The 22,682-nt window shown below is 46.1% G+C and overlaps 1 protein-coding gene across 2 annotated transcripts in view; it reads right to left on the bottom strand.

Annotated features, from left to right (window-relative positions):
- The window catches only part of LOC141147244 (contactin-associated protein-like 5), a 514,695-nt gene that overhangs the window by 68,032 nt on the left and 423,981 nt on the right, over nucleotides 1-22,682 (bottom strand). Inside the window, exons 17-19 of one of the 2 annotated variants that reach the window (XM_073634437.1) lie at nucleotides 13,202-13,420; nucleotides 9,884-10,123; nucleotides 7,925-8,099 (exon numbers count right to left, since the gene is read on the bottom strand). In XM_073634437.1, coding sequence (XP_073490538.1) covers nucleotides 7,925-8,099; nucleotides 9,884-10,123; nucleotides 13,202-13,420 — 634 coding nt within the window. Of the gene's footprint in view, nucleotides 1-7,924; nucleotides 8,150-9,883; nucleotides 10,124-13,201; nucleotides 13,421-22,682 lie in introns of both variants that reach the window. The other variant, XM_073634436.1, reaches the window with a different exon arrangement.

Below are 22,682 nucleotides of genomic sequence, written 5' to 3'. Positions count from 1 at the left end.
TTTGGAAAGACATCTGGTGATATGAAGCTGCGGATCTCCAGCTCGTTGGGAGCCTTTTAATTCTGACTCAAGAAAAAAAGTGTGTAAATTGTCACGAAAGAAAAAAATGAATTTGTTTTCGAGATTTGTTTACAAAATTACAAGCGCGCTTTCAGCTTGTCGGGTTGATGGGGTAATCAACTTAACGACTAACGCGTTTATCTCCCGAGCCGCAGGATCCTGGCGCTCTCTCTGCCACAATGCAAGGGTGATGATGAAGTCACGCCATGGAATATCTGTGAAGCATGCGGAAATAAAGCGCACTGGTCACTCAATCAAGATGAAAGAAACTATCTTTAGCAGTCTATAGCAGGCATTACTAAATGGTGCATCACAAGCTAGCCGGTCCCCAGCGCAGATTCCCCACCTCCTCTGCAGTGATTGGTAGTTGGCGGCATCCTAATTATGCCATGTGAATGCCCAATCTTCAGCATCAGAGGACACCTGATGAAAGGGAGCGCTCTGATGGGGGCACCTGATGTAAGGGGGCACTCTGATGGGGACACCTGATGAAAGGGGGCCCTCTGATGGCGACACCTGATGTAAGGAGGCCCTCTGATGGGGACACCTGATGAAAGGGGGCCCTCTGATGGGGGCACTTGATGTAAGGGAGTGCTCTGATGGGGACACCTGATGTAAAGGAGCACTCTAATGGGGACACCTGATGTAAAGGGGAACTCTGATGGGGACACCTGATGAAAGGGGGCCCTCTGATGGGGGCACCTGATGTAAAGGGGCGCTCTGATGGGTACATCTGATGTAAAGGGGAACTCTGATGGGGACACCTAATGAAAGGGGGCCCTCTGATGGGGGCACCTGATGTAAGGGGGCACTCTGATGGGGACACCTGATGTAAAATGGCACTCTGATGGGGACACCTGATGAAAGGTGGCCTTCTGATGGGGGCACCTGATGTAAGGGGGCCTGCTAATGGGGGCACTTATGTAAGGGGGCACTCTGATGGGGACACTGGACGTAAGAGGGCATTTTGATGGAGACACCTTGTGACGAACCCCCATACTCATGAGGAGTATGTCCATTGTATAAGCTTCCCTTGCTCAGTACCAGAATGATCCAAGATCTCTTGGATCATTCACAGCGTCGGGTGGCGAAAAACATCAACTGTGTTTTGAAACACAGGCACAAAGAGATATACACTCTGGAACAATTTCCTCTTCTTTGCATAATGACACAGGGTGAAGTAAACTGTACATTCAGTAACATGAGAAACAGGTATATTCAAACTTTTCAACAAGTAATTCAATCAGTAACTGGGCACGTAGACAGCCTTATCCGCAGGAAGGGCTGTTGGAGAAATTCCCCCTCTAGCAACTGACAATGATATAATTAACATGAGCTAATTAACTAGTCACTTAAACCAGCCTAGGTGACCAGACTATTCAGCACCTACACCCTGGATACAAGGTACTGTACAATACACATTCTTACAAGTATAAACACATAGATGAGAAGACAGACAGAAACAATAGGGGATCCAAATAACCATGAAATGCACATCTAAGCAATGCTTTGATTAATCAAGAATCACAGAGTGCATGGCAATGGTCTACAACAGGCTATGAGGCAAAGCTCATACAATCCCAGCAGTCTGATATAGTGGAATTCATTTATCTTCATATATTTCTTGAGGGATATTGTTGATAAATATTACTGTCCCAAGTGAAGGAGCCTCTCCAACTTTCAATACAAACCATACATACAGTCAGTGGCGTAGCGTGGGGGGTGCGGGGGGTGCCGTGGCCCCGGGCGCAAAATTTTGGGGGGGCACAGCATCAGGTGCCAGTGACACGCCGTCCAAATGCTAACTGTGTACGGACGGTGTCACTGGCTGTGTTGCGGCATGGGCAGCGGGTGCCCTGTGATTGGATGAACGGGGGTCACGTGCGGTGGCAGGGCTGGATTGCTCCAGGAGTCCCGCCTCCGCCTTACTGTGTGAAACGCCGCCGTCTTCTCCTCCGCCGCTCTGGACTGGATCTCCCATTTCTACAGTGCGGCAGCCAGTCCAGCTCTACCCCACATGCAATGATAACATCTCCGGGGAACCGGATCTTCCTGACCAAGTGAACTGCGGTATGTGAAACAGATGTACACTTCACATACACAGAGCATCACCCTCTCCCCCACTTATCTCAAATGTATCTCCCGCTCGCCCCCCCAATGTCCCCCCAATGTCCCTCCTGTCCTCCCACTTATCCTCAATGTCCCTCCCGCCCCCCAAATATTCCTCCTGTCCCCCAATGTCCCTCCTGCCCCCACTTATCCCCAATGTCCCCCAATGTCCCTCCTGCCCCCCCCAAATAGTCCTCTTGTCCCCCAATGCCCCTCCTGCCCCCCACCTATCCCCAATGTCCCTCCTGTCCCCCAATGTCCCTCCTGCCCCCCCCTGTATATTCCTCTTGTCCCCCAATGTCCCTCCTGCCCCCCACTTATCCCCAATGTCCCTCCTTTCCTCCCACTTATCCTCAATGTCCCTCCCGCCCCCCCAAATATTCCTCCTGTCCCCCAATGTCCCTCCTGCCCCCACTTATCCCCAATGTCCCCCCTGTCCCCCAATGTCCCTCCTGCCCCCCCCCAAATATTCCTCTTGTCCCCCAATGCCCCTCCTGCCCCCCACCTATCCCCAATGTCCCTCCTGCCCCCCCCTGTATATTCCTCTTGTCCCCCAATGTCCCTCCTGCCCCCCACTTATCCCCAATGTCCCTCCTTTCCTCCCACTTATCCTCAATGTCCCTCCTGCCCCCCCCAATGTTCCTCCTGCCCCCCAATGTCCCTCCTGTCCCCCACTTATCCTCAATGTCCCTCCTGTCCCCCCCCATGTCCCTCCTGTCCTCCCACTTATACTCAATGTCCCTCCCGCCCCCCCAATATTCCTCCTGTCCCCCCCTTCCCCCCACTTATCCCCAATGTCCCTCCCGCCCCCCGAATATTCCTCTTGTCCCCCAATGTCCCTCCTGCCCCCACTTATCCCCAATGTCCCTCCCTCCCCCCGAATATTCCTTTCATCCCCCAATGTCCCTCCTGCCCCCCACTTATCCCCAATGTCCCTCCCGCCCCCCGAATATTCCTCTTGTCCCCCAATGTCCCTCCTGCCCCCCACTTATTCCCAATGTCCCTCCTGCCCCCCACTTATCCCCAATGTCCCTCCTGTCCCCCAATGTTCCTCCTGTCCCCCACTTATCCTTAATGTCCCTCCTGTCCCCCCCCATGTCCCACCTGTCCTCCCACTTATCCTCAATGTCCCTCCTGTCCCCCCCCAATGTCCCTCCTGCCCCCCACTTATCCCCAATGTCCCTCCTGTCCCCCACTTATCCTCAATGTCCCTCCTGTCCCCCCACTTATCCTCAATGTCCCTCCTGTCCCCCACCATGTTCCTCCTGTCCCCCACTTATCCCTGATGTCCCTCCTGTCCCCCAATGTCCCTCCTGTCCTCCCACTTATCCTCAATGTCCCTCCTGTCCCCCCCCCAATGTTCCTCCTGTCCCCCACTTATCCCCAATGTCCCTCCTGTCCCCCACTTATCCTCAATGTCCCTCCTGTCCATCCCCCCCATGTTCCTCCTGTCCCATAATGTCCCTCCTGTCCTCCCACTTATCCTCAATATCCCTCCCGCCCCCCCATGTTCCTCCTGTCCCCCAATGTCCCTGCTGTCCTTCCACTTATCCTCAATGTCCCTCCCGCCCCCCCCCCACGTTCCTCCTGTCCCCCAATGTCCCTCCTATCCTCCCACTCATGCTCAATGTCCCTCCCGCCCCCCCCCCACGTTCCTCCTGTCCCCCAATGTCCCTCCTATCCTCCCACTCATGCTCAATGTCCTTCCCGTCCCCCCCAATGTTCCTCCTGTCCCCCAATGTCCCTCCTGTCCCCCACTTATCCCCAATGTCCCTCCTGTCCCCCCAATGTCCCTCCAGTACCCCCACTTATCCTCAATGTCCCTCCTGTCCCCCCACTTATCCTCAATGTCACTCCTGTTCCTCCAATGTTCCTCCTGTCCCCCCACTTATCCCCAATGCCCCTCCTCTCCTCTCACTTATCCCAAATGTTCCTCCTCTCCCCCCACTTATCCTCAGTTTCTCTCCTGTCCCCTCAATGTCCCTCCTGTCCCTCCAATGTTCCTCATTTCCCCCAATGTCCCTCCTGTCCTCCCACTTATCCTCAATCTCCCTCCCGCCCCCCCTTCAATGTTTCTCCTGTCCCCCAATGTTCCTCCTGTCCCCCAATGTTCCTCCTGTCCCCCAATGTCCCTCCTGTCCCCCCCAATGTCCCTCCAATGTTTCTCCTGTCCCCCAATGTCCCTCCTGTCCCCCCACTTATCCCCAATGCCCCTCCTCTCACTTATTCCAAATGTTCCTCCTCTCCCCCCACTTATCCTCAGTGTCCCTCCTGTCCTCCCACTTATCCTCATGGTCCCTCCCATTCCCCCAATGTCCCTCCTGTCCCTCCAATGTTCCTCCTGTCCCCCCAATTATCCCCATTATCCCACTTATCCTCACTTATCCTAAATGTCCCCCCTCCCCTCCCACTTATTCGAAATGCCCCTCCTCTCCCCCCACTTATCCCCAATGTCCCTCCTGTCCCGCCACTTAACCCAAATGTTTCTCCTCTCCTCCCATGTATCCCCAATATCCTCCACTTATCCCAAGTAACCCCTCTCTCTTCACTTATCCCAAATTTCCCCCCACTTAGCACCAATGTTCCAACTCTCCCCAAAGTTAGAAATTAGCACATTGCCCCCCCCCCCCCATTTAGCATCAATGCCCTATTAACTTAGCACCAATATCATTGCCTATACCCCCTCATTGCACTAATGTCCCCTCTCCCCACCTAACAACATTGCACTCCTACTGTAAGCTGTAGCTGCACTTCTGTAGCAGCCCCTCTCCTGATACTTTGTAGGTGGGGAAGAGAGGATTTGTGGGTGGGAGGAGAGCTCTGTACTGGAAGGGGAGTTACTGTCCTGTGAGACATGCATTCCTGAGCCCTGCAATCTGTACGTAGCACAGTCATGAACTCTGCAGTGCAATCTCTATGCAGTGCACTTCTGAACTCTGCTCACTCTGTGTAGCGCTCTCCTGAACTATTTGCACTTTTGAACTCTTCACTCTGTATGTAGTGCACTCCTGAATCCTGCACTCAGTACATAGGACAGTCCTGATCTTTGCACTCAGTGCGTAGTAGAATCTTAATCTTTTCTTTTTGTATTTAGCACACTCCTAATCTTTGCACTCTGTACGTAGCTCACTACTGAATTCTGCACGGTGTATGCAGTACACTCCTGAGCTCTTCACTCTGTATGAATTGCACTCTGAACTCTGTACCTAGCGCTCTCCTAAACTTTACACTCTGTATATAGGGTACTCCTGATTTTTGGTACGTAGCATAATCTTGATCTTTGCACTTTGTATATAGCACACTCCTGATCTTTGTACCCTGTACGCAGTACACTCATGAACTCTGTACATACTGCACTCCTGAACTCTGCACTCTGCGCAGAATGCACAAGTAGTATTTAACAATGCTCCATTAAGACTCTTATCATCTCCTGTAGTATGTCTGCAGTCTCTGACCATCTCCTGTAGTATGTCTGCAGTCTCTGACCATCTCCTGTAGTATGTCTGCAGTCTCTGACCATCTCCTGTAGTATGTCTGCAGTCTCTGACCATCTCCTATAGTATGCCTGCAATTTCTGACTGTCTCCTGTAGTATGTCTAGCATTAAATAATATGCACAACCCTTACGTCTGGGTTACTATTGGCTGCCTGCTCTGCTGTATATAAGGTGCTCCTTGTTATTTACAACCTAGACCTCTGATTGGCTGCCCGCAGCCTTTTATTATTGGCTGATACTGAGAAGATATCTCTTTGACTACTGTAATCAAAGAGATATCTCAGATCTAACCATTAATAAAAGGCTGCAGGTGGCCAATCAGAGGCTCAGACTGTGAGTGGAGGAACCTGGGCCCCCATTCTTGGGTGCTAAATGCCCACAGGTTAGGGGGCGTAAATTACTTGCCTTGCCCCGGGTGCTGACAACCCACGCTACGCCACTGCATACAGTACCTTGAAAAGGTATTCATACCCCTTAAAATTTTCCTCATTTTGTCATGTTACAACCAAAAAAAAATTATTTTATTGGGATTTTATGTGATAGACCAACACAAAGTGGCACATAATTGTGAGGTGGGAGGAAAATGATAAATGGTTTTCAATTTTTTTTTTTCAAAATTTTTTACAAATAAATATGTGAAAAGTGTGGCATGCATTTGTATAGGGCCCCCCCCCCCCAATACTTTGTAGAACCCCCTTTCACTGCAATTACAGCTGCAAGTCTTTTTGGGATGTCTCTACCAGCTTTGCACATCTAGAGAGGGACATTTCTGCCCATTCTTCTTTGTAGAATATCTCAAGCTCTGTCAGATTGGATGGAGAGCGTCTGTGAACAGCAATTTTCAAGTCTTGCCACAGATCCTCAATTGGATTTAGGTCTGGACTGTGACTGGGCCATTTTACCATATGAATATGCTTTCATCTAAACCATTCCATTGTAGCTCTGGCTGTATGTTTCGGGTCGTTGTCCTGCTGGAAGGTGAACCTCCACCCCCAGTCTTAAGTCTTTTGCAGACTCCAACAGGTTTTTTTTCTAAAATTGCCCTGTATTTGGCTCCATCCATCTTCCCATCAACTCTAACCAGCTTCCCTGTCCCTGCTGAAGAAAAGCATCCCCACCACATGATGCTGCCACCACCATGTTTCACGGTGAGGATGGTGTGTTCAGGGTGATGTCCAGTGTTAGTTTTCGGCCACACATAGCGTTTTGCTTCTAAAAGTTTCATTTTGGTCTCATCTGACCAGAACACCTTCCACATGTTTTCTGAGTCCCCCACATGGCTTCTTGCAAACTGCAAAAGGGACTTCTTATGGCATAAAGGGCAGATTTGTGGAGAACACGACTAATAGTTGTCCTGTGGACAGATTCTCCCACCTGAGCTGTGGATCTCTGCAGCTCCTCCAGAGTTACCATGGACCTCTTGGCACTTCTCTGATGAATGCTCTCCTTGCCCGGCCTGTCAGTTTAGGTGGACGGCCATGTCTTGGTAGGTTTATAGTGGTGCCATACTCTTTTCATTTTAAGATGGTGGATTAAACAGTGCTCCCACTGACACCAATGATGGGGCACTATTTTTACCACTAACACCAATGATGGGCACTATTCCTCGCCCTGACACCAATGATGGGGCACTATTCCTCCACTGACACCAATGATGGGATACTATTCTTCCCATTGACACTAATGATGGGGCACTATTCCTCCCACTGACACCATTAATCGGGCACTATTCCTGCCACTACCACCAATGATGGGGCAATATTTCTTCCACTGACACCAATGATGGGGCACTATTCCTTCCACTGACACCAATGATGGGGCACTATTCCTTCCACTGACACCAATTATGGGGCACTATTCCTTCCACTGACACCAATGATGGATCACTATTCCTCCCACTGATAACATTGATGGGGCACTATTCCTCCCACTGATAACATGGATGGGGCACTACTGCTTGTCCTACTGACCACCAATCCTGAGGCCATGTTTATTCTCACTGATGCTGGGCCTGAGACATTGTCTATCCCTACTGGTCACAATCTGACCCCCCCTAAAGTCTAAAGAACAGTAAAACTGGCCCTTTGCAAAGTTTGGAAACCCCTGATTTAGACACGATTTGCTAATTCCAGAGTCCCAGAGTTTAGCTTTAACCATCCACACAGAATAACTGACAACACTCAAATTAGTAAATTCCAGTCCAGAACAAGAGGCTGAATAAGCTCTGCTAAGAGATATACAGGACATGTAAGAGACTCACCATTCCTGCAGAGCAGTACAGCCAGGTAGTCCTGATAGAAGGAGTCGACGTAGAGTAAGAGGCTCGGAGCCTGAGCTGTAAGAAAGCTGAAGGCGATATTTTCCCTGGATATCACTGTGTCTGCGTATATCGCTGAGACTGATGCACTGGCGTTCCTGGACACTGGATACGGCTCCTGGAAAACATAGGTGACCGAGGTCCCAGCTTCAAACATTGCAGAAACCTCTAGAAAGACAACAGAAATATAGACAAGGTATTTAAAAAAAAGTAAGAACAAAACTGAATGAGATGTCCTGTGTGGGACAAGCTCCAAACTACCATAAAAATATAAAGAGCTGGAATCCACCACTCAAAGGCCCTAATCAACCAGGGTTTTGTGGAACCTTGGAGTTCCTCTAGAGGTTGCTAGGGGTTCCTTGAGCAATGAGCAATTTTTGACTCTCAGATAAACATCCACTAATACCAATAATTTTCCCAGCTTTCTGTAAGGACCGGGGGGGGTGGGGGGGGGGGTTATTGCTCCCACTGACTACAAATCTAAGGCGCATTCTTCCCACTGCCAGAAATGTATGGAGAATTATATCCAGTGTTCACCAATGCAAGGAGTTTTCATCTACCAAACACCAATATAAGGGGTACTCTTGCTACTGACCACCAATGTAAGGAGTATTCTCCCCATGGACCATCAATGTAAGGCACATTCTTCCCACTGACCACCAATGAAAGGCGCATTCTTCCCATTGACCACCAATGTAAGGAGCATTCTTCCTACTGGCCACCAATCTTCATTCTTCTGGCTAACCACCAATTTAGGGGGTATTCTTCCCTCTGACAACCAATGAAAAGGACATTTTTCTCACTGACCATCAATGTAATGAACATTATTCTTACTGGCTGCCAATGTAAGGAGGATCCTTTTCATTGGCTGCCAATGTAAGGAGCACTCTTTCCACTGGCCACCAATGTGTGGAGCATTGTTCTTACTTATCCCAAATGTAAGAAGCATTCTTACCAATGCCCACCAATGTAAGGGGCATTCTTCCTACTGATCACCCATGTAAGGAGCATTCTTCTCACTGACCAATAATGTAAGGTTCATTCTTCCCACTGATCACTAATGTAATGGACATTCTTCCCACTGGCCACCAATGTAAGGAACATTCTTCCCACTCACCACCAATGTAAGGAGCATTCTTCCCACTCACCACCAATGTAATGGACATTCTTCCCACTCACCACCAATGTAATGGACGTTTTTCCCGCTAACCACCAATGTAGGCGATATTTGTCCCGCTGACCACCAATGTAGGGGGTATTCTTCCCACTGACCACCAATGTAAGGAGCATTCTTTCCACTGACCAGCAAAGTAAGGAGTATCATTCTCACAGGCTGCCAATGTAAGGAAGATCGTTTTCATTGGTCACCAATGTAAGGAACATTGTTTTTATTTATCCCAAATGTAAAAAGCATTCTTACCAATGATCACCAATGTAAAGAGCATTCCTCCCACTCATCACCAATGTCAAGAGGGTCCTTTCATTTGACCATCTGGATAAGTGGGTAATTTTTCCACTGAAATCCAATGCAGGTTTACACTACAGTTTTTGCTATCTGGATTTTTTTTTCTAGACATTTCTATTATTATTAACACATTTTAATTTCACTATTACTACTGCAATCAGTTGTGTTGTATAGAGCATCCCTGGGTGTCAAATACTCTAAGTCTGTCACATTCCCTAAACTTTTATTTATGCTTTTATCTCCACCTACTGATCACAGCATTGTTCCACAATGTTCAACGAGCAGATATAGTAGTTATTAGCAGGGATGCCCTGAGATCTAGAAGTTATTTCAAGGGTTCCTCCATTTTAAAAAGGTTGGGAAAGGCTGACTTGATGACATGAACAGGAAGAGAATTCATACTCAAGTAATTCCTCCAATGGCAATACACGCCTCACCTTTCTTACAGTAAGGTCCCTCAAAGGCGGAGTTTGTGCAGTCGCAGGTGTATCCATTGCGTTTCTCCACACACTTTCCATTGTTGTGGCAAAGGTTTCCATAGCTACTGCAATGGCCAGGACAGCCCGGCCTGATCCCTGGAGACACTTTGGCTTTTTCCTCCAGATCCAATGTCTGGCCATTCAGTTGGAGGTAACGGATACACCCCACAAAGCCCCTCTGTTTGGATGCAGTCCCACCTATGGAAAAGAAAGTCATAGTCAGCTCCTGAAATTTCTAATGATGTAGAGCCAGTCTTTAAATGCTCTAGATTCCAGTAATGGCCTAGATCAACGTTTCCCATCCAAGATTATTCCAGTGGTTGCTAGGGGTTCCTAGACAAACCAAAAATATAACCTCTAATGTAAAGGACATTGTTCTTTGAACTGTTTACTGATGTAAGTGGTCCCTTGTCCCATTGGTCATAAATGTAAGAGATCCTTCTCTGTTGACCTTTCTCCACTAACCATTAATCTAGCAGGTCACACACCTATACTAGACCTTCATCCAGGATTAGGGTCTGGTATTGAACAAAGTAAACTCAGAAGGGAGTCATCCTGCCTGATGCAGTTTGGGACCAGCCAAACACAGATGAAAAGGAACACTTTTTAAAAAAAGAATAAGCTTCTCAAGTAAGTGTGGACCTCCAGTGCTGAATTTATTTTTTAAGGGTTTAATATCATATTAGAGCAGACCTTTCATTAAAACATAAGGTCCCCTTTAACTAAAGTCCTTCCCACCCCCCCCCCCTCCCCCTTAATTGAAGCATCGTAGAAAACAATAATACTTACTTTGGAACCTGGCTTCTGTCCACTTTCCGAGGCATTGGTGACATCATGGTGTCCCACCACCGCCTCACCAAAAAAGCTGGGTGCTCGAAGCCTCGTGAGACTGTCCAAAGTGTTGGAGAACATTCTCAATAGATTCAGGCCCCTAACTCCCCAGAGGCAGCATTGACACATGGTAACATCAACGATGTCTTAATTGGAAGGGGATGGGGGGTTGTGATTACAGCACTCTTGCATTTTTCATAGCAATACACTGTTACACTGCTCTGAGGACATACGAGGTTTTCATTTGATATGTTGTCTTCATAAATACTCTACACATGTTTTTAATATAAGCTTAAAATTGGACACAAATGTAAAAAAAAAATATGTATCGTTGGTTATTTATAACTTTTTGAAATTCATGTAATAACGGGATTTTTATTACTCATTCTAAAATACCTTTCTCTGAGCTCCTCTATTCTTGGCCATAGGATTATATCGCCACCTACAGGATTAAGACACTGCGACAGACCCAATCAAGACAGGGGCTTTTGGAAGGGACTGCAGGGTGGCCTCTTGCCCACTGACTATGGGCCCTGGCTTTTAAGGGAGCACTACTCTTTGGGAGGGGACCCTTGGAGTGGTCCTTCTTCAGGTTTGGGTCCCGAAACACACAGATTTGGGTCCTTTGTGCCCAAACCAGAAATAACTTCTTTATTAGACTCAGAGCTGATGTTAATATGATCAGTTCAAACCAACCTGATACTGGGGTCTCCTGCTATAGTCTGTTTATTAGGGTGTTATATGTTTTTTTTTTGCTAAGTATGTCTCACCCACTGTGTGCCTCCTAGGTGTGTATTCCCATTGTTAATTGAGTCACCAATTGTTTCTGCCTGTCTGAGCATCTCTTGGAGATGTGATTAACCACTTCAGCCTCGGAAGATTGTGCGGTTGTGCGACGCTGCACCTAAACTAAATTGAGGTACTTTTTTTTACCACAAATAGAGCTTTCTTTTGGTGGTATTTGATCACCTCTGCGGTTTTTATTTTTTGCGCTATAAACAAAAAAAGAGCGACAATTTTGAAAAAAACACAATATTTTGTATTTTTTGCTATAATAAATATCCCCATTTCTTTTTAAAAAAAGCTAATTTTTTCTCAGTTTAGGCTGATATGGATTCTTCTACATATTTTTGGTAAAAAAAAATCGCAATAAGTGTATATTGATTGGTTTGCTCATAAGTTATAGCATCTACACAATAGGGGACAGATTATAACATTTTTCTTTTCTTTTTTTTTATTAGTAATGGCGGCGATCTGCAAATTTTATCAAGACTGCCACATTATGGTGGACACATCGGATGATTTTGACACATTTTTGGGACCGTTGGCATTTATACAGCGATCAGTGCTATAAAAATGCATTGATTACAGTAAAAATGTCACTGGCAGTGCAGGGGTTAACACCAGGGGGCGATCAAGGGGTTAACTGTGTTCCCTGGGAGGTGGCTCCAATTGAGGGGGGGAGGGGACTGACTAGAGGAAGTGACAGATCGTTGTTCCTAGCTAATAGGAACACACGATCTGTCACTCCTCTCAGAACAGAACAGAGAAGTGTGTGTTTACACAAACTCGTCCCTGTTCTGTGTCTCCTGCTCATGATCGCTCATGGCCGGCAGTCATCGCCACCGTCGGCCACGAGCATCAGCACCCCCCCACTGTGCAGCGCGCGCACACCTGCTGTCCTGATCCCGCGAGCCGACGCATAGCTTCAATGGTTGGCAGGATCGTGCAGACCTGCCGCAGTAAAATGACGGCGGCTGGTCGGCAAGCGGTTAATATTGTGTCCACTTTACCTTGTTATCTAACTATTAACTATTGTGGGATGTTATGTGTTTATGTTGATTAGCTTATGGTTTAATTAGATTATTGTTTATGTTGGCTGTTCATTACTGTCTACACTGCAGGGGTAGGCAACCTCGACACTCCAGCTGTGGTGAAACTACAAATCCCATCATGCCTCTGCCTTTAGGAGTCATGCCTGTGATTGTCAGGTTCTTGCAGTGTCTCATGGGATTTGTAGTTTCACCACAGCTGGAGGGCGGAGGTTGCCTACCCCTGGTCTACAGTGTGCATTGTCATGATAATATTCCCAAGAGGGGCATGTCCTCCTCTGGGTATAAAGTATGTGTCTGAGTTTTAATAAAGTCAGAGCCAGTTTGCATCTAAGCTAGTGTCGTCTAGTACTTGGGCACAATATTCAGCTATAATACTTGGTTTCGGGGTCCAGACTAGAGGAAGCTGTATACTGACGGAAGCACCCAAGCTGGGCGCTGGACGGTTCCATCACGGACACTAAGCAGAAACAAAAAACACAGCACTGCCTACGGGCAGAGTACTGTCCCTGAGAACTTTGATCTATATACTGCAGTTGGGAATAGGTCAACTATTATTTTAACGCACAGTATTAAAGTAATTTTATATAGCTTGAAAGAAAACTGGACTCACCCACATAGAGCTGAGCATTCAGTAGCGGTCGTAATCGCCCATCAAACGGGGTTTGCACCAGCTTCCTTGGCTGGTTATCCGCGACAAGGCTGGTTTCCTTAATATTCCTCTCGGCTCTGACGTAATGCCATTGACCATCATTCAAGGCCGTGATGGACAGCAGAGAAACCTCCATAGGCCCATTTCCCGCATCGAATGAAAATGTCACCTGGTAGGGAGCTGTAAAGTACACAAGGCGATCAATACTGCAATCAATATCTAGTTTTACTAATTGATTTACGTTTGTGTAGGTCCAGGCATGACAGCAAAGAAAAAAAAAAATATATTTTTGGCAAGGCACCTAATACTCTGCCAATGTTTTATTTATAACATTATTCATCCCTTGGGCTCTAAAAATAAAAAAATATATATATAATTCCCACTGAGGTATATGTGTGACCTAATTATATTTTCAGTTGTATATAAATCCACAATTACTGTGGAACACCTGCCAATAAAAACATTTTTATAAATTAGAGGGGTTTTTTTTTAGACCCCTTTCACACTGGAGCATTTTGCAGGCGCTATAGCGGTAAAAATAGCGCCTGCAAACCGCCCTAAAACAGCTGCTCCATTCACTCCAGTGTGAAAGCCCGGGGGCTTTCACACTGGAGTGGTGCTCTAGCGGGGCTTCAGAAAAAGTCCTGCCAGCAGCTACTTTGGAGCGGTGAAGGAGTGGTGAACTCACCGCTCCTCTAATGCTCCTCCCTATTGAAATCAATGGGGCAGCGCTGCGATACCGCGGGCAAAACGGCGTTTCGCGGGCGGATTTAACCCCTTTTCGGCCGCTAGCAGGAGGTTAAAACCAAATAGCGCCAAATAGCGCCGCTAAAACGACGGTAAAGCAGCGCTAAAAATAGCGCCGCTTTACCGCTGATGCCCGGGCGCCGTCAGTGTGAAAGGAGTCTTAGTCTCTTTAAATGATAGCCCTGCAAATTTGTAGTTCTATGCCTAATAAATGATAAAAGATGGACAAAAAATTGTACAAAAATCCATATTTTTTTATTTTATAAATGATGTGGCTTAGCTGAAGTTTATTCAGATGCTGGAACCTCCATTCCATAGGAAACCATCAGAAAATGCGGTTTATATACACTTGTAGTTTGAACGTGAAGTACTGATGCGCCACTAAACGTGTAAACGATAAACGTCATAAAGTGCTTAATACACGAGATATACCCTGTTTCCCCGAAAATAAGACCTAGCGCGATTGTCGGTGATGGCTGCAATATAAGCCCTACCCCCCAAATAAGCCCTACCCTGTTTCCCCCGAAAATAAGCCCTACCCTGAAAATAAGACCTACAAGGACTTTAACTAGGGCTTATTTGGGGGGTAGGGCTTATATTGCAGCCATCACCGACAATCATGCTAGGTCTTATTTTAGGGGAAACAGGGTATATAAAGCAGCTGAATTCTAAAGTGTTCCCAGCACCAAAAAGTATATGTGATATGTAGTGAAGCAGCACTAAATAACACTACAACAACACTAAAATATAAAGTGCTAATAATAAAGTGCTAATACTGTTCATGGATACCTCTGAACCAATCCTAAGGTATAAAGTGCTAATGACAATCTCACTTTCCAATGTGCAAAATAGTGCCGTAACAATGGCATCAGAAAAAATCATAAATCAAAAAATCAACAGGGATGAGTAATCCAAAATGTATGTGAAATAACTACAGGTACTAAGCGATAGTCTTTATAGGAGTAAGTGCAGCAAAGAAAGAAAAAAAAGTCCAAATGCAGGTAATATAATAGCTTGTAAATATCCTTCTCCAATCCACACCCTATGTGTGCTAGCCTCTCATCTCAACGGAAGACCCCAAATGGGTCTAGTCGTGCATCAACGGATATAAACCACAGCCGTCATCCAGTCCTAACTTATAGTAACCCTGAGCCAAATTCAGTGGCGGCCCGTCCATACGGGGCGCAGGGGCCCCCTGCCCCCTAATCTATGCCCCCGGCCCCTATTTTCCATGCAAGGCGCCAGACGTATAGATTTCTATGTGTTTTTTTTTTCTGAAGCACATGATTAGATCGTGAGGCTCTAATTGGCTTTAAAAAAGGGTGGGCTTGGGGCGCAGAGTACTGCGCCCTGAGCCCACCCTGTTGTGTGGCAAAAGCAAATTAATATTCACTATTGTCTTCCTGATTCCCCTCCCCACCAATCAGGAAGCGGGTCCTGAGATCCGATTGTGCAGGGAGTCTTAGGGAGGAGAAGCAATGAGTGAGGAGTAGCAGCGAGGAGCAGCAGACCTACCCCCTGGATGGAGCCTTGTCCTCATGCCTCTTAAGGTAAGGAGTCTACTGATCATCCATCTCCCACAGGGGGGAAATCGCCCCCGCCGAAATCGCCGTCCGTCTCCCATGGGGGATGGCATTGTTTTGCTGCCCCCCCAAAAAAATATTGAGCACCAGTCGCCACTGCCCAGATTCCACATCTCAGGTTTAGCCCTGGGCCATCTAGATTTCCCTGTACTACCACTAGTAGCACACTAATGCCGCGTAAACACGGTTGGATTTTCCGACAGGAAATGTTCGATGGGAGCTTGTCGAAAAATTCCGACCGTGTGTGGGCTCCATCGGACATTTTCCGTTGGAATTTCCGACAAACAAAATTTGGGATCTGGATCTCAAATTTTCCAACAACAAAATCAGCTGTCGTAAATTCCGATCGTGTGTACACAATTCCGTCACACAAAGTTCCACGCATGCTCAGAATCAAGCAGAAGAGCCGCACTGGCTATTGAACTCAATTTTTCTCGGCTCGTCGTACGTGTTGTACGTCACCGCGTTCTTGACGCTCGGAATTTCCGACAAGATTTGTGTGACCGTGTGTATGCAAGACAAGTTTGAGACAACATCCGTCGGAAATAAAAAACAATGGATTTTGTTGTCGGAATGTGCGATCGTGTGTAAGCGGCATTAGAGTGCTATACATGCATGAACAATCTAAATCTAATGTGATTGGCCATGATAAGATGCAGCTAAATTCTGGAGCCCCCCCCACTGGGGTTCTTGCATCTGAACGTAGTGCACATAGGTGTGCGCACAGGGTTTGCCCGGTGTTCCTGGGCACACCCTAATCACCCTGTGTGGCGCAGAATCCCCCTTTTTAGACCCCTGATATTTCACCAAAGCCCACCAAAAAAAAGTAAAAAAGATTGTTTAAAAAATACAATTGTAAAAAAATAAAAATTAAAAATAAAAACTACTGACACCGTCCACTGCCCTATTGACACCAATCTCTGCCCTAATGGCACCGTCCACTGCTCTACTGACACGATCACTATATATACACACATGTGTTTGAGCTTTGGGGTGCACAACCTAATGCAATAGGCTGTGCACACCTATGGTAGTGCAGGTGCATTCGCAGGTGTGAATCTACCCCAATGCAGCATAAAAAAAAGCACCAAAAGGTGGAGAGGAAAAGAACTATAAATTTTCATTGGAATCATTTGCCAACTTTTCAACGACTTTCCGAAAAGTTTAACAGTGCAATTTGCAATTTTCATTTGCTTCTTTGTTTCTTGTATTCCATCGTAAAGCTTTTTGATGAGCAATTTATGAAAAGTAGATTGAAAGTAGAAAAAAAAAAAAAAAAGATGCAAAAACATTTAACTCCAAAATGTTCTGTCTTCCACCCACAGAGAACGACTCACAAGATGCATACAGTGCGATTGAATGCCATTTGTTAGATTGTGTTCATTATGTTACCATCATACTCCTCAGACTTTTGAAAGGTTATTATTCAAATCCTAGTTTATTTATTTTTTTATTTTATTTTTTTTATATAAAGTCGTGTTGTTGAGACTGCCACGTTGATGTCATTTCACTGTAACCGATGACACCAATTAAATAAAAAAAAACGCACGGTAATTATTAAGCTCAAGATTTAAAAAAGCACACATCCATCATTCTCACTCATGTTGTTATTAGCATAATGTCTCCTTCCAGATCGAGTCAAAGGGTCAAAATTGTTTAAAAAAAAACAAAGTGACCAGAATAAGCAAGCGTGGTTGTTAAAAAAAAACATCTCCTTTTGCCTCTCTATTTCCTTGTCAGTGTTTGTTTCTGTAAGTGACAGGTCCTCTTTGCAGGGGTACTAGATGGTGTAATAGATGGGATACTAGATGGTATACTAGATGGGATACTAGATGGTGTACTAGATGGGGTACTAGATGGTGTACTAGATGGGATACTAGATGGTATACTAGATGGGATACTAGATGGTGTACTAGATGGGGTACTAGATGGTGTACTAGATGGGATACTAGATGGTGTACTAGATGGGGTACTAGATGGTGTACTAGATGGGGTACTAGATGGGGTACTAGATGGTGTACTAGATGGGATACTAGATGGTGTACTAGATGGTGTACTAGATGGTGTACTAGATGGGGTACTAGATGGGGTACTAGATGGTGTACTAGATGGGATACTAGATGGTATACTAGATGGGATACTAGATGGTGTACTAGATGGGGTACTAGATGGTGTACTAGATGGGATACTAGATGGTGTGCTAGATGGGGTACTAGATGGTGTACTAGATGGGATACTAGATGGTGTACTAGATGGGGTACTAGATGGTGTACTAGATGGGGTACTAGATGGGGTACTAGATGGTGTACTAGATGGGATACTAGATGGTGTACTAGATGGGGTACTAGATGGTGTACTAGATGGTGTACTAGATGGGGTACTAGATGGTGTACTAGATGGGATACTAGATGGTGTACTAGATGGGGTACTAGATGGTGTACTAGATGGGGTACTAGATGGGGTACTAGATGGTGTACTAGATGGGATACTAGATGGTGTACTAGATGGTGTACTAGATGGGATACTAGATGGTGTACTAGATGGGGTACTAGATGGTGTACTAGATGGGATACTAGATGGTGTACTAGATGGGGTACTAGATGGGGTACTAGATGGTGTACTAGATGGGATACTAGATGGTGTACTAGATGGGGTACTAGAAGGTGTACTAGATGGGATACTAGATGGGGTACTAGATGGGGTACTAGATGGGGTACTAGATGGTGTACTAGATGGGGTACTAGATGGTGTACTAGATGGGGTACTAGATGGGGTACTAGATGGTGTACTAGATGGGATACTAGATGGGATACTAGATGGTGTACTAGATGGGGTACTAGATGGGGTACTAGATGGGGTACTAGATGGGGGACTAGATGGGATACTAGATGGGGTACTAGATAGGGTACTAGATGAGGTACTAGATGGGTAAGTGTCAGCGGTGTATTCTTATGCCGCGTACACACGAGCGGACTTTTCGACAGGACTGGTCCGATGGACCGAGTCCGGCGGACAATTCGACAGTGTGTGGGCTTCATCGGACCTGCAGCGGACTTTTTCGGTCGAAAATCTGCCGGACTTTAGATTTGGAACATGCTTCAAATCTTTACGTCGGAACTCCACCGGACCCAGTTCCTATCAAAAAGTCCGCTTGTCTGTATGCTAGTCCGACGGATGAAAACCGACGCTAGGGCAGCTATTGGTTACTGGCTATCAACTTCCTTATTTTAGTCCGGTGTACGTCATCGCGTACGAATCCGTTGGACTTTGGTGTGATCGTGTGTAGGCAAGTCCGTTCATTGGGAAAGTACGTTGGGAGTCCGCCTAAAGTCCATCGGACCAGTCCGGTCGAAAAGTCCGCTCATGTGTACATGGCTTTAGCCATATAGGAATTTGCCCCAGCTCCGGATCTATAGGGGTGCTGCTGGGGTGGGCTGTGCCCCCCCCAAGATTTCAGTTATGCCCCCTCCCCCCCAGGTGGCTATTGACACTGTGCTTGATGCTCTGAGTTCCTCCTCCCTCCACTGCCATGCTTGGCTCCCCCATACCTCCCAACTTTTTGAGATGGGAACGAGGGACCCATATTAGTAAAAGTATGTAGACATAGGACACACCCTGCCACACCCACTTAACCACTTGCCTCCCAAGCCAATTCTGACACTTCTCTCCTGCGTGTAAAAATCATCTTTTTTTTTTGCTAGAATATTACTCAGAACCTCCAAACATTCAATATGTTTTTTTTTTCTTTTTTTTTAGCAGAGACCCTAGGGAATAAAATGGTGGTCGTTACAACTTTTTATGTCACGCGGTATTTGCGCAGCAATTTTTAAAATGTGTTTTTTTGGAAAAAAAACATGATGTCAGAGGGGGGCTGGGTCAACCGTTTACCTCATCGGGTGTCCCCGCCCTTGCCTATATAACAGCTGTCACAGCCAAGAGACAGCAGTCACTGGGAGGCCTCCCATAGAGGCGGAGCTTTTTTTTTCTATTTTTCGGGTCCTTAGGTGCCGCGTGATTGAACATGGATGGACATCGCTGGACACTTTTTATTTTTTAATTTTTTTAATATGTCCAAACGCTCTTACGTGTACCAAGGAACTTTGTAAACTAGAAGACCAGCCAAGGCATATTTTCTGACCTGATTTCTGTCTGATTTGTGTCCCAATTTCCACCATTTCCTGCATTCCTGTAAAAAGTGTAAGGAAGGCTGAACTTGAACTAGTTTGAAAATTTTGAGACACTGTCCCTTATTCCATTTCCTGGCAGTGATGGTGTATGTGTATTTTCGAGAGAAGCAGCAGGATAAGTATATCAGATGATGGTCTCCAGGGGATGATGGGTGGAAAAAGTGTTACGAAGTAACAGCCTGGTCCCATCATACCTCCTATCATAAGAACAAAAAAGGGAATTTTAAATGATACCATGGCGCCTAATGTTTTCCAAGACTCAGGCCGGCAAAGTTCACACCTCATCCATTTCCGGATCTGAGTTTCAGAGGCGTGAAGATAACAAAAACTGACATATGATCACACGCTGGCAATGTATCCTCCAACTCCAAGAGAAGAATAATTAGTTCCCGATAATGTGTACCACCTAAAGGTTTTACTGGCGGAACAAAGGACTCCCCGCCGAGTTCCATCCATCTGACTGTACTGCTAAGGCGGAATAAGGGGGACCAACCCAATGCTTTGAAGCTCATGTTTTGTAGATGCTGAGAACCCTTACTTTTTCTTGATATTTTTCACTACTGTTCCCCCTGAGGTTCAAGGTTGCTGCTACTGTGAGTTTGCATCAAATGCCTGGGATTCCTGCACATCCCGAATTGCAAACTTGGATGAAATTGGCTGAAAACTTGGCAGGTTCACAACCAGAAATAAGGAATAACCTATAATGCCATGCAAGGCCTTTGCTCCTGGTCACAAGAGCCAAATAAATGGAATTGATTTCTCACCCACTCACTTTCTTTCTTGCAGCAACCATACAGTATATTAGCACTGGTACATGTCTCCCATGGCAGTGCTTGGCTTCCCATGACTTTGTTTGGCTATAGCTTGCTTATTAGCAACCCTAAAGGCCAGAATTGAATAACACATGCATAGCGTTTGTCCATGGTCACAAAAGCCAGTAATTTGAAGGAATGGATATCCTGCCTTGCTTTCTCAATGCAACCAACTAGTCAATGTGTATTGGAACTTTAAGGGAGTGATAGTTTAAATATACATACACACACACACATCCCCCATGGCATGGCAGATAAATGTCCTCCATGGCGAGTACATGTCCCCCCATGGTAGTGCTTCACTTCACATGACTTTTGTTGCTTGCTTATTAGCAAACCAGAGGCCAGATTTTAATTAAAAGATTTGTCCCCTATAGGTAATAGTGGGCTCAAATGACAAAAGAATAGTTGCGTGGGATGCTCATTAGCATTGTAAGAAACATTTATTGAACAAATTAAAATAGCACACTTACATGTAGGATTCTTGACATTCAGCGTAAGGATTGGATGTGGACACCACAAAGCTGCTAATGTGCTTTGGTAGCATTTGCTTCCCAAGCCGGCATAGCGAACCCTGTCAAAAAGCTGCCAATGCCAGTGATACTGAAAGGGGAGGAGACGGTACGGGGGGGGGCAGGGCGTAATGCGTTTTAAAGGAACAATCCTTCTTGGTCAAGAGATTGCTGAAATAACAGCTAGGCTACAATATAATAATGCACCTCATTCCAAAAATGATATAAAAAAACAATTAATGGGTAATGGGATTATAGCGGTGCCAATGACAATGTCCATCAAGGTGTAAAATTTACAAACTTTTATTGATACATTGTTAAAACATGATCATTTGAAAAGAACAAGGTTAAAATACACATGTCCATAATGTGGTCATACCGATATGTTAAAGCAGAATTTCACCCAAAAGTGGGACTTCCGCTTTAAGCACTCCTCACCCCCTTACATGCCACATTTGGCAGGTAATTTTTTTTGGGGGGGGTGGGGGAGGGTGGGTGCTCAATTTTGTGTGGGACTTCCTGTCCCACTTCCTGCTTCCACCTAAGGGCCACCTAGGCGACTCCTCCTCTCCCCCTAGGCGGCCCCTCCCTCTCGGCAATCTTCTGGTACACGTGACAGGTCCCAGAAGATACATTGTTAAAACATGATCATTTGAAAAGAACAAGATTAAAATACACATGTCCATATTGTGGTCATTAGGGATGAGCTTCGTGTTCGAGTCGAACACATGTTCGACTCGAACATCGTCTGTTCGCCCGTTCGCCGAATTGCGAATGATATGGGCCATTCGTGCCAAATTCGTGTGGCGCGTCACGGCCCATAATTCACTGCGGCATCGCAGTGCATTGCTGGCTGATGATTGGCCAAGCATGCACTATGACCCACATGCTTGGCCAATCACAGCGCCGCCTGAACAGAGAGCCGTAATTGGCCAAAGCTAAGGAGGCTTTGGCCAATTATGGCTCAGGGGATTTAGTACACGCCCCACACTATATAAGGCCGCCTGCACGGCGGCCCTGTGTAGTGTGTGTTCCGGCGTTCATTGAGAGAGAGAGAGAGACAGACAGTGAAATTTGATTTGAGATAGATAGATTAGGCAGAACAGTCACTCAGTTAGCTGCACTTACAGTGTATTGTGTATATATATGCATCCCAGGTGTTGCATACATATATATATACACTGTATTCAGTTTAGCTAGATCCGTTCTTGTTATCTTCCTACTGACAGGCAGGCATGTCTTGTTACAGTATTTACAGCTACCTGAAGAAAATTACTGGTGTTCTTTTGATCCTATTAGTACCACAGTCAGGCAGCTAGACTATTTACAGTTAGTGCAGTGTGTCCTGCTCACAGTGTTCAGCTAAAACTACAAGTTAGTGGGGTGCGTCCTGCTCACAGTGTTCAGCTAAACCTACAAGTTAGTGGGGTGCGTCCTGCTCACAGTGTTCAGCTAAACCTACAAGTTAGTGCGGTGCGTCCTGCTCACAGTGTTCAGCTAAACCTACAAGTTAGTGTGGTGCGTCCACCTCACAGTGTTCAGCTAAACCTACAAGTTAGTGGGGTGCGTCCTGCTCAGAGTGTTCAGCTAAACCTACAAGT

The sequence above is a fragment of the Aquarana catesbeiana genome, linkage group LG06, assembly GCF_042186555.1.
Source record: "Aquarana catesbeiana isolate 2022-GZ linkage group LG06, ASM4218655v1, whole genome shotgun sequence".
In the NCBI taxonomy this organism is placed as follows: Eukaryota; Metazoa; Chordata; class Amphibia; order Anura; family Ranidae; genus Aquarana; species Aquarana catesbeiana.
This window is presented reverse-complemented; position numbering and strand designations above follow the sequence as displayed.